Here is a 13,367-nt window from a genome sequence, read left to right as displayed (position 1 = left end):
TGGGTAGAAAACCTGATCTACAGTGAGTAGGAAAAAGCCTTGTCTTTATATCCCTAATGCCCAGAGTATCAAGCCTGACATGAAGAAGGCTCACAACAGATGTTTGCTGAATAAAGCTAAATGGTGCCCTGATTGAAGCTGAAGAAATCTGTTCAACCAGGGAGGCAGCCTACGGTATAATGACACACTGGGGCTGTCTCTAGGATACATATAAGTTATGCACATTCTGTCCTGAGGAAGGTATTTGTGCAAATTTGTGCAAGGGTATTTGTGTGTTTCTTACCTAGAGCTGGATAGATGGAAACAGGCTGAATTTTCATAGGATTTACTTATATTTTCTCTCCTTTATTTTATTTTTAAAGATTTTATTATTTGACAGAGAGAGAGAGTGTGCGCATGTGCACAAGCAGGGGGAGTGGGAGGCAGAGAGAGAGGGAGAAGCAGACTCCCCAATGAGCAGAGAGCCCGACGTGGGGCTCGATCCTAGGACCCTTGGATCATGACTAATTGACTGAGCCCCTTCCAGGCACCCCTCTCTCCTTTACTTTAAAATGCTGTCTTTAGGGGAGGAGTAATTTATAGATTACAGTAAAGCCCTAGCAACTACTACAGAAATAATATTCTCTTGTATTTCAGTGAAAAACATCAGTAGTCTGTCAAACTGAGCAACAGATGTCTTGAGAAGAGCAGTTGAGTAAGTAACCAATAGTTAATCGAGTTTCTTTACTTTCTGTACAGTAATTGTTTTGAAACACCATTCTCACCTCCTGTTCTACAGCCTTCAGAGGTTCAGGACTACTGCTGATCTGGGAAGAAGGAAAGATTATACAAGACAACAAGATCAAGTATTCACTAGGTGTTAGCACATTTCTAAGTATCTTTCGCTTGCTCTACCTCTCAGGATAATAAGATGTTTCTAATCTACTATGTTAAAATGAGGGTTTGGGGGTTTTGTTTTGATATGGCTTAATAACACTTCCTTCAGGTTCCTCAAAAAGTTGAAAATAGAGCTACCCTATGACCCTGCAAATGCACTACTGGGTATTTACCCCAAAGATACAAATGTAGTGATCCACAGGGGCATCTGCACCCCAGTGTTTACAGTACCAATGTCCACAATAGCCAAACTATGAAAAGTGTACAGATGTCCAACAACAGATGAATGGTTAGAGAAGATGTGGTGTGTATATATATATATATATATATATATATATATATATATATATAAGATGGGATACTACTGGGGCGCCTGGGTGGCTCAGTTGGTTAGGCGGCTGCCTTCGGCTCGGGTCATGATCCTGGAGTCCCGGGATCGAGTCCCACATCGGGCTCCCTGCTCGGCAGGGAGTCTGCTTCTCCCTCTGACCCTCTTCCCTCTCGTGCTCGCTATCTCTCATACTCTCTCTCTCAAAAAAATAAATTCTTTAAAAAAAAAAAAGATGGAATACTACGTAGCCATCAAAAAAAAAAATGAAACCTTGCCATCTGCAATAATGCAGATGGAACAAGAGGGTATTATGCTAAGCAAGGTAAGTCAATCAGAGGACAATTATATGATTTCACTCGTATGTGGAATTTAAGAAACAAAACAGAGGAGTGTGGGGGAAGGGAGGGAAAAATAATTAAGATGAAATCAGAGAGGGAGACAAACCATAAGAGACTCTTAATCATGGGAGACAAACAGGGTTACTGGAGGGGAGGAGGGTGGGGGATGGGGTAACTGGGTGATAGATTTTAAGGAGGGCACGGGATACAAGCGGCACTGGGTATTTTTTTTTTTTAAGATTTTATTTATTCATTCATGAGAGACAGAGAGAGAGGGGCAGAGGGAGAAGCAGGCTCCCAAGGAGCAGGGAGCCCGATGCGGGACTCGATCACAGAACCCTAGGATCATGACCTGAGCCTAAGGCAGACGCTTAACCATCTGAGCCACCCAGGCACCCTAAGCAGCACTGGGTATTATATAAGACTGATGAATCATTGACCTCTACCTCTGAAACTAATAATACACTATATGTTAATTAAGTGACTTTAAATTTTTTTAAAAAGTACAAGACACACACACACACACACACACACAGACCTCCTTCTAGCCTCTAGTTTAAGAGATACCATGGTTCAGGGATCACCATGTCTTACCTAACATTTTATCAATAAGCAGCTCATCATTTAACCCTTTTTTTCTATTCATATAACCCTGAAATCTTCCTGAAACTTATTCTGATCATCTTGAATATTTAATATGCAAACTATTCCAGTATACTTGGAAATGTTTACTGCACCCTTTCACCCTACCACTTTTTTTTTTTAAAGATTTTATTTATTTATTTGACAGAGAAAGCACAAGTAGGCAGAGAGGCAGGCAGAGGGAGAAAGAGAAACAGGTTCCCCACTGAGCAAGGAGCCCGATGTGGGGCTCGATCCCAGGACCCTGGGACCATGACCTGAGCCGAAGGCAGACGCTTAAACAACTGAGCCACCCAGGCGCCCCCCTTTTTTTTTTTTTAAGATTTCATTTATTTATTTATGAGAGAGAGAGAGTGTGTGTATGTGTGTGAGTATGTGTGTATGCACAAGTGGGGTAGCAGCAGAGGGAGGAGGAGAAGCAGGCTCCCCGCTGAGCAGGAAGCCGGATGCAGGGCTCAATCCCAGGACTCTGGGATGATGACCTGAGCCACCGAGGCGCCTGCGACGACAGAAACTGTTTCTATTAAACACAAAGCAACCAGAAGCTATAAATATTCTTGGTCTGGAAATTCATCAAAGTCTTTTTGAAAAGACTAAAATATGGCTGTGGGTGCTCTCTTAATTCTCTCAAAAAGCCACAGATTAGCAAGGCATGATGCACTTTACAGAAACCACACTGCCTCTCAAGGTTTGTTTATATGATCTTTGATTCTGGGTTATCATCATCTTTAACCCTTCTCAACTACTCAATTTATCAAAAGCTGGGGCGAAAACTGGGTGGCTCTCTCTATATATAAAAATGGAAAGATTGTGAACACACATTTTTTCATGAAAAACAGAAAGCAAGCAGCAGGAAAATACTTAGAGCATATAGCATTTATCTTACAAAGATATTATGAGTGTGTATTATCTATGTGCATATGAAAAAGAAAAAGGTCTGAGGGTAGATACACCAACTACTCACAATGCCTAGGGGAAAGCAGTGGGATTTAGGGTTGGTGAAACTATTTTTGGTCTAGATTCTTTAATATTATTTAAAATTGGGAAACTGCACTAACATTTAAGACATTATTAATCCTGTTTTATAAAATATTTGGACTGTGAGAGCACTGTAATATCATTTCTAGTATCTGGCATAGTGGGCACTTAATAAATAAATATTTTTTAATGCAAAAAGCAAGGTAATTTGTTTTCAACAGGTATTTATTAATGTTATTTTTCCTATTCTAAAAGCTTGTTTAAATATTAAATATCAATAAGAACATAATAAATACTTATGTGCCAGTTACTTCAAAAGAAGCCACCTTTGAAATACAAGCTTTAAAAACCATCATTTTCAAATAGTATTATTTAGATTTTTCCCAGTTTCCATTCTCCACGTACATTAGCATCTTGGTCAACACACAACCCAGTAAATATGTCAAAAAGAAAAAAAATCTCACTTTACAACACCCACTAAGAAAGAACTAATTCCACTCCCCCTTCTCTAAGAAACAGTTTAAAGGGGGAGAAAGTATGTATCTTACAATTTTGTCAATTATACCTCAACAAAGACGAAGGAATGAATGAATAAATAAATAGGGAGACAATACTAAAGGATTAAAAGAAGTACATTTTCAACTGTTTTTCTCTTCAAACCCCAACCATCAGCTGTAGATGGTTCCTGAACTTACCAAACAAGGATGTACGTGAGGAAAAAAGTTTACAAATAAAAATTGAAGTCACATGGGCACCTGGATGGATCAGATGGTTAAGCGTCTGCCTTTGGCTCAGGTCATGATCCCGGAGTCCTGGGATCCAGTCTCACATCGGGCTCCTTGCTCAGCAGGAGGCCTGCTTCTCCCTCTGCCTGTCACTTCCCCCTGCTTGTGCTCTCTCTCTCTCACAAATAAATAAATAAAACCTTTAAAAAAAAAACTGAAGTCATAGAAGACAATCCTTATCCTTTTTCACAAGCGAAATCATGAAATATTACAACATACAATCCATTTTTCTTAAAATTCTAGTTTTATTTTATCCTATTCTAAACACTAATACAAAAATCCAAAAGGAGGTAATAGATAATGTAAATGAATGGAAAACCACAACATAAGCATCAAAGAAAGAGCCTAGAAGCCATCACATTTCAAGCAACAAGCACATTTAGTGCCTAGAACTTGGTTCCTAAATACAAGAACCAGGGCTCCTGGAAGCAGCAGCGGACTGTAGGGCTGGGACACAGAAAATACTCAGAGCCAGGCGCCTGGGTGGCTCAGATGGTTGGGCGTCTGTCTTCAGCTCAGGTCATGATCCCAGGGTCCTGGGGTCGAGTCCTGCATCGGGTTCCCTGCTCCTTGGGGGCCTGCTTCTCCCTCTTCCTCGCTCTCTCTCTCTCCCTCACAAATAAATAAATAAAATCTTTAAAAAAGAAAGAAAGAAAGAAAGAAAATACTCAGAGCCTGCAGCATCTTATGGTGCCAGGGAGGAAGTACTCAAAAGAGTATGGGGCATGTTGAAAAGATACAGAAGTCTACCTGAAAAAGCTCACAACTCCAAAGCTGGAATTTGAGATGGAAAATTTGAGCAATAAAATAAATGGCAGCATTGGATAACCTACAGAATAAAATAAATGTCCATGACTTCAAACAAAGAAGGAAGGAAGGAAGGAAGGAAGGAAGGAAGGAAGGAAGGAAGGAAGGAAAGGCTCACCCTTACAGAAGAATTCATTAACGTAGAATGGATGAAGAAAATAGAAAATAACCACTGGAACACCACAGTAGTATCTGTAACACCCAGTGACAAATACTAAAAGAAATAGATAAAAGTTTGAAGAGGAACACGATATTTGCACAATGTCAAAGTATATCCACCAAGATAACTTACTTTTTTTAAAAGATTTATTTATATTAGAGAGAGAGTGTGTGCACATGCATGCACAACAGCAGGGGGGTGGGGGGGAACAGAGGGAGAGGGAGAGAGAGAATCAGAGACTCTCAAGTAGACTCCCTGCTGAGCGCAGAGCCTGATGTGAGGCTCAAACTCACAACCCTGTGATCACGACCTGAGCCAAAACCAAGAGTCAGAGGCTTAACCAACTGCATCATCCAGGCACCCCACCCCCAAGATCCTTATTAATTATAAGGGGAAAAAAAGTAACTACAGTGGAGAAATCCAGCACACACCAGCTGAACCAAGCTGTCAAGGTCAAGGTTAATAATCACCACTAAGGCATATTGCTTCTGCAGTATTCTTGCCAAAAATATATAATCTCAATCTAATCATGAGAAATCATTAGAGAAGCTCAATCTGTGGGACATTTTACAATATAATTAACCAATACTCCTCATGCTCCAAGGTCAAGACTGAGGAACTGTCACATGTTGGAAGAGAATGAAGACATAACTCAGTGCAATGTGGAATCCTGGACTGGATCCTGGCATAGAAGACAGTAGTAGAAAAACTTGCGAAATCCAAATATAAGTCTATAGTTTAGCTAACAATATTGTACCAATGTCAACTTAGTTTTAATAATTCTATATACTATGGTTACTTTACACTTGTTGATGATGAGTGATGGACAGGCACTCTGCACTGTTTTTGCAATTTTTCTTAAAGTCTAAAATATTTCAAAATAAAAAGTAAAAAAATTGAGAGCTTTAACTGTTTAGAAATGTTTAATTACACACACACTTTGTAAAAGGAATGTTTAATACAAAAGATACAGGAATAAGGTTCAACTGGTATAGAAATCCAAGTTTGGAAAAACGAAAGAAATAGGAACTAAATTGTTAGCCACAAATGGAGGAGGATGGGAAATTCTTCTAAACAAGAATGCCGGCTCTGTTTAGCCATTTCCTGTTCTGTATGCTAAGCACATCCTCTGAAGAATGTAGCACAGATTGACCACTGGCTTTACATACCAAACCCTGCTAACAAGAGCTTCTCACAGCAGTTCTACTCAAGTATTTCAAGTCATATGGTTTTAAAAGAACTCTTAAAATTTTGACAAGTAGGTACCCATCCAACTGCTTTTTATTTCAAATTGTTTTTCTCAGTTCTAAAAGTCCCATTCTACTAACAGTCACCAACCCAGGAAACCCTTCAACGAAAAAAAATATTTTGATGGAGTATATATCCAATATGCAGCCACTCACACATACATCTCTAGGCATGTGCCGATGGATAAACATACAGGTGTATATACACACATATGTGTATATGTGAAACTAGATGGAATCTGTGAAATCACTGGCAAATTGATACCAACCAAGGTCTGGAAAACAGCATGAAAATTCTATGTACAGGATTCTTTAAATGAAACCCAAAACACTTCATTCTCTCTTTTTCCATATTTGGGCATAAGGAAGGGATATTTGAACTCTAAACGTGTAAAGCAATAAAGAATTTGAACAACATTGCTGGGTGAGAGGACAAATGGCTTTTGGCAGGCAATGTGGTAGTATCTATCAAAATCTTAAATACAGGGGCGCCTAGGTGGCTCAGTCCTTAAGCATCTGCCTTCAGCTCAGGTCATGATCCCAGGGTCCTGGATCGAGCCCTGCATTGGGCTCCCTGCTCAGCGGGAAGCCTGTGTCTTCCTCTCCCACTCCCCCTGCTTGTGTTCCCTCTCTTGCTGTGTCTCTCTCTGTCAAATACATAAATAAAATCTTAAAAAAAAAAATCTTAAATACATGCTTTGATCCAGCAACCCCACTTATGGGAATCATAAATACAAGTATAAAATTATGTATAATTCACTACAGCACTGTTTATAATAGCAAAGGACTAGGAAAAACTGAGGTGTCCCATCAACAAAGTAGATTTTAATATCACAGCTGGGATATCTAGTCCCTCCCTCCCTGCCCTTCCTCTACGACTCTGATGTATCAATGATCTTCCTTCACTCCCGTTTTCAATTTCTCTTTCTACTGTACTCTTCTAAGCACACAACAACCCAGTGTCTCCCATTCTAAGAGTACCTTTCCCACCACTCTGCTGACTTGTTACCCTCTTCCCTCCTCCCATTACAACCGCCTGTCTTGAGTCCTGTTCTTGATCTTCCTTTCACGAGCCACATTCACTCCTGCTACTGGCCCTGCAACTCAACTGTGCAAACCTATACCTACAAATTGACAAATTCAATGCTCATCCTTCTTGACTTATCCATACTAGCTGACCCTGCTAACAACCACTTCCATTCTCAAGTTCTCTTGTCCTTTGAACATCTGGTGCCACGGTCTTTTATTTTACGGTCTCTCTTCTCTCTGCCACTTATAGCCAATGCTCTTCTTTCCCTGGACATCTTCTCCTTCTCCATTCCAGGTTGCCCCCCATTCCCATGTGGATGCTGCCCTCCTCACCTGCTCAGGCCCCCACACCCTATGCCTGGAGTGCCTTTTCTTGGGGAGGCCCCCATCACCCTGATTAAGATCTGACACCCCAAAACCAGGCTGCCCCTTTGCATGGATGTCCTTCACACTGCTGGGGCCCTGACTCTCTACACCAGGCTATCCCTAGATGTATATACTCCTAACCTTGCTCAGGTTATATACCTGCCCCATCCCCACCCCACTTCACCCTCTGGACGCTTAACCTTGCTTTGCTCTAGCGACCAGCTTTAGGACTAAATTGTGCAGAAAGGAAAGAGGAAGGGCAGATAATGCAATACTTCAACATGTAAATAATTACAGCTTTACAGTAAGCCTTAATATCTAGTAGGCAAGTTTCTGTTACTGTTCTTCAGGACTGTCTCGGGTTATTCTTGGCCTTTTCCTCTCCAATTCCTTTTTTCTTTGTGGCTTATTTGTGAATATAATTCAGTTGGATGAACAATCCTACCTTAAAGTTTTTTGCTCATTCCCAGCTTTAGCACTTTTATAATACATTTTTGACAGAACAGCTTGAGTGATTCAACACAAGTTGCTTTTTACCTATTCTTTTTTTTTTTAAAGAAAGCGTTTTTTTTTTTTTTTTTCAAGATTTTATTTATTTATTAGAGAGAGAGACACAGCGAGAGGGAACACAAGCAGGGGAAGTGTGAGAGGGAGAAGTAGGCTTCCCGCCGATCAGGGAGCCCGATGAGGGGTTCAGTCCCAGAACCCTGGGATCATGACCGGAGCCAAAGGCAGACACTCAATGACTGAGCCACCCAGGCGCCCTGCTTTTTACCTATTTCTCTAGAAGCACCTGCAGTAAGAAATCTCTGTTAATGGTGCAATATAAACTCCTCTGCTTTCTACTGATCTCTAAACTAGATCTGAGGGCCATCAATGTGGTGTCAGATGAGGCTTTGTGTAAGCTGTGGCATTCTGATTGGCCATCAGAGAAGGTTATTTCTATTAGGGGTAACCTAAGCAGGACATAAATATATATGTGGGGAAACTATATAAGAAAGCAATTGGATTCAGCAACGTAGCATTCAGGAAAGGTATGAGGGTCGGAGATTCAAATTTGTGACCAATGTATGGAGGGCATTTACAGACATGGAACTTGACCTAGACAGATTATGTAGAGAGGAGGGCTGAGCTTTAAGGTCTGGGGAACTACAACTGAAGAGGTCCAGGAGCCACAAGGGGATGGGGTGTCCTGGGAGCAAAACAAAGAAAGCATTTCAAGAAGCAGAAAGCATTCAAATGTGTCAAATGCTGCTACAAGGTAGGGTGGGAATGAGAATTTCCCATTATATTTAGAGGGTAACCCTGACAAAAGGCATGTCAGCACAGTAGTTAAGACTAAAAGTCTCAAAGGAGAGGGGTGAAAACAACCATTCCTCAAACATTCCAGTCTGTCCCTGCCACAGGGCCTTTACAGATGCTATTTGATCATCTCTAGACCTTTCCATGCACCTGTACGTCCTCGTGTTAGGGCACAAATGACCTCTTCCAAGAGGCCTTCCTTTGCCACCCTAAAGTAAGCATTCCATCCTTACTCTTTAGCCCCTTATCTTGCTTTTTTGAAACTCTCTCTCTCACTCTCTTTCTCTCTCTCTCTCTCTCTCACACACACACAGCAGTACATCAGGATACTTGAAATCTATTACTTCATTTATTTGTTTACTTGTTTGTTGATCTCCCCCACAAGAATATGCTACAGGGAGGAATAATATGTACAAACACTTCTTTTTAAAGACAAGTTGTACATTTTTCTAGGTGTACCATTCCTAGAAGATTTTCCAGTACCTGAAGATATAATACTTTATTGGCTACAACTCTTCTCACAGTGAGAAATTGGCAATACAGCAACAAAGAAGGTCCATAACATTACAATCATTGGCAAATCCCCTTTACTGCCACTCTTCTGCCACGAAGCTTCCTGTAGCTGTTTCCTTGGTTATAACACCATCATATAGTTTTCTCACAGAACATTCTCACTTTAACCTTACTTAACTGTTCTAGTAAAATTAATATTTATAATTCTCACCTTCAGTTTTATCATAACAAAGGCAACTGTGCCCTAAATACAGCTAGGTCATCCCCAAAGTTCTCAGAGAAATCAAAGTTGTAGAAAACTTTAAATCAGAGGTAGCCTAGCCCACTTCCTGTCACACACAGACACCAAGACCAGTGGGTACAAGGGAAACGGTCCATAAGTGAACTCTTAAACCCAACTCCTAGCCTTTCACAAAGTTAGAGAAAGACGTCTGATTTATGATTTATAACAAGGGCCTAGGTAATAATAAAGTATGTCTTAATTATTAGACATACTTTGAAAATCAGATTTTTGCTGTTCTGTAATGTACCACTCCACTCCACTCCTAGAAATCTGTACTTGTTGAGCCTTTATCTCATTTAGTGGCTCCATGTCCAGAGTATAGAGACAGGATTTTATTCTAGAAACTCTCTGGGAAATACTTGCCTTCGTATCTCTAAGGAGGGTACAAAAAAACCCTCTCTGGCTTAAGTCCACATTAATAATCTGTTAATCAGTTTATAACTTTCAGTAAAGTTCTGTCACAGCATGTTGCTGGATTAAACAACAAGAGAATTATAATAATCTTCTCTTTAAGGTTCCTTTTTGGAATATAATTAAAATACAGTTACCATATGGTATACATTTTTGATGTACTAAAAGTATCCCTCCTACTTAATTGTGTTTTGGGAAAGGGACACAGTAAGTAGGTGAATTGAAGGATGGCTGTTTTGGAAGACCTAGTAAACCTACAGGCAGGTTTTTAAAAAAAAAGCCAGTGTGGCAGTAGGAGTAAAGAATTAGAGAGTTTCCTACGGGCACCACTGTGGATTGATATTGAGCAGCCACAGGATTAGCTTCTAATAAACTGAGCAACAAGGAAAAGAGAAGGGGAAAAGGTAAGGTCAGTTTTACTGTTAAAAATACTTTTCAGTGGGATTGAAAAGCTATCAAAAATATTTATTGACTGCTTACTGTTTTGAGCACATTTCAAAGGTCAATGAAATGATTCTAAATGCATCTACCTAGCAGAGCTGACAGATCATTTATACTATCCCAAAAAAGCCTTCCTAATACCTGAAACAAATAATTCATTCAACAAACACGTTCTGAGTGGCCACTATGTGCTAGGCACTTTTCTAAGTGCTAGGGATACAGCAGTAAATAAACCACATGGACTTTTATGTTCTGAATGGAGAGAAAAAGACAAAGTAATTAAGTAAATGACTTAGTATTTTAAAAGTATAAGAGCTATCTTTAAGCACTTAGATCATAATAAGTACTTTGGAAAAAAAGAAAGCAAGAAAAGGAAATAAGATGTAATTTATTTGTATTCATTATAGGTGGCCTATTTGTTTTATGATGGATGTTATAATATAACAAGATTCTTTTATAATCAATATTCTCTTTACAAATTTCAACTTTATAAGAAACAGAATATAATTTTAATTTTTTAAAGTTTGTTTATGTATGTATGTATGTATGTATGTATGTATGTAATCTCTACACCCATCAAGGGGCTCAAACTTACATCCCCAAGATCAAGAGTTGCATGCTCTTCTGACTGAGCCAGCTTGGAGCCCCAACTTTAAATATTTTTTTAACTATTAGTATATCTTCCCTCTTAGAGTATACAATTAACTATACTTATATTTGATGGTATGTTCTTGGTCAAAACCAACACCAGGCCTTTTTATTTATTTTTTTAATTTTTTTTTAAAGATTTTATTTATTTATTTGAGAGAGAGAGAGAGAGAGAGAGAGAGCGAGCACATGAGAGGGGGGAGGGTCAGAGGGAGAAGCAGACTCCCTGCTGAGCAGGGAGCCCAATGTGGGACTCAATCCCGGGACTCTAGGATCATGACCTGAGCCGAAGGCAGTCGCTTAACCAACTGAGCCACCCAGGCGTCCACACCAGGCCTTTTTAGCTAAACACAATGCACTTTTGGATATTGCTTTATGAAGAGGTTTGAGGAAAAAAATCATGTTTAAAAAAAAAAAAAGCGAAGCCTTACTACACTGTGAAGCTTCCAACAGTGAACCAAGGATTTCTGGTACCAATGATTTTCAATTCTAAAGAACATTACATTCACTACAAAATTTATATGATCAAACAAATATCAAAACAGCCTAAATCAAATAGAAATTTTGGTAATTAGTATCATTAGTATACTAATCAAGAAATAACAATGCTTGACTTTGTTTTCCTATATAAGTTGAAAAAGAATAGTAAAAATCTAACTCTTTGGGAAGAGCTCATTTCCAATTTAAAAGAAAGGCAAAAAAACATATAAATAAAAGGCATTAGTTTTACAAGATTAAATGTATACAAACTTTCATTTTATTATGTTTTAGCTATCCAGCACTTCAATTTGAATACGAAAGCTTATATACAATGTAAATTGAAGGTTTCAGCAGAATGAAGCTTACCTTCAGGCTAGTATGAGAACGTGGTTGACTTAATTCCTGAAATTTCCATTGCTCTGATCCAGGGGTCTCTCCGCCTTTCTGAGTGTCCGGCGTAAGCAATCCATCTCCAGCAGGTAATGGGAAAATCCCTAGTGATATAGGACGTTCTTTTCTATTGAAGAGGGGAGAAAAAATTAAGCATTCATTCATTCCTTTTTAATTTCTATTCATCATGACCATAAGTAATAAGCCCGGGCTGTCTCTGTTTTAGAAAAATCACTCTTAAAAAATACCATCTGCCTATCTAAACAGTAGACTTACCAAAGAAAAAGGACAGTCTCAGAAGTTCAAATTAGCCCCAAGAAATTAACTAAGAAAAGTTCTAAACAGTAGACTTACCAACGAAAAAGGACAGTCTCAGAAGTTCAAATTAGCCCCAAGAAATTAACTAAGAAAAGTAGTAAAAGAAATCTTATAAGTGACTGATGAATTCCTCGCCTGGGGAGCAGTCTCTGGTCTGGTTTCACAGCGACAAAAGCTACTAAATTTTCACTCAAGCTTACGTTAGCCCTAGGGAAACTGGCAACCTCCTCCTTTGTAAGTGAATCCCACCCTTGCTTCTACACTTCCCAAATTCTCAAACCAATACCTAGATATTTGCCCAAGGCTCTTCGGGGTGCGTCTCTTCTGCCTAATGGAAAATCTATGTATAATCTAAATCAGGACTACTGATTAAGTGGTAAAAAGAACTCGAAGAGTTTTAATCCTTAATAGCAGGAAAGCTGTCTTTTTCTACAGAACCAATATTACGTGTTCCTTTCAATCATATAATATGTGAGAAAACCACTGTCAGTTTTTCCAAACAAGGCTGAAAAATTCTATAAAAGACTGTAGAGTTTCCAATGCTTTGTGGGAAATTTCAATGAACAAGAGTTACAATTTTAATAATAATAGAATTTCAATAAGAAACATATCCTTTGGTGATGCATAGATTACAAATAAAAAAGGCCTTTCTGGAGGGTGGAAACCAGCCTAGGAAGAGGTTGTCCTGGGTCATTAACCCAAAAAAGTAGAAACCGGCAAGAAAAGAGACACTAAAGGTTTGGAGCCTCCTGGAACTCATACCTCTACTGGCCAGAATGTAAATTAGAATAGAACCACTGAGGTTATATATAAAAGTGGGAAAATATTCAGTTTTGCTAAATAAGTCCTTTATTCTGTAAGCTCATTTTTAAAAAAACAAGAAACTTAAGCCACCTGAAATCAGCCCTCACTTAACACAAAGGATATGCTCTTCCACTCCTAACTACAATCAGAAAGGATCAGTAAGGGTGCCTGGGTGGCTCAGTTGGTTAAGCGACTGCCTTCGGCTCGGGTCGTGATCC

At 39.2% G+C, this 13,367-nt stretch overlaps 1 protein-coding gene across 1 annotated transcript in view; it reads right to left on the bottom strand.

Moving 5' to 3' along the window:
* SPAG9 (sperm associated antigen 9) overlaps positions 1 to 13,367 on the bottom strand; it is a 137,450-nt gene that overhangs the window by 55,671 nt on the left and 68,412 nt on the right. Inside the window, 1 exon segment of the mRNA XM_027626312.2 lies at positions 12,004 to 12,154. Coding sequence (XP_027482113.2) covers positions 12,004 to 12,154 — 151 coding nt within the window.

The sequence above is a fragment of the Zalophus californianus genome, chromosome 16, assembly GCF_009762305.2.
Source record: "Zalophus californianus isolate mZalCal1 chromosome 16, mZalCal1.pri.v2, whole genome shotgun sequence".
Classification (NCBI taxonomy): Eukaryota; Metazoa; Chordata; class Mammalia; order Carnivora; family Otariidae; genus Zalophus; species Zalophus californianus.
The sequence above is the reverse complement of the archived record's forward strand: the minus strand, read 5'-3'. Positions and strand labels throughout refer to the sequence as shown.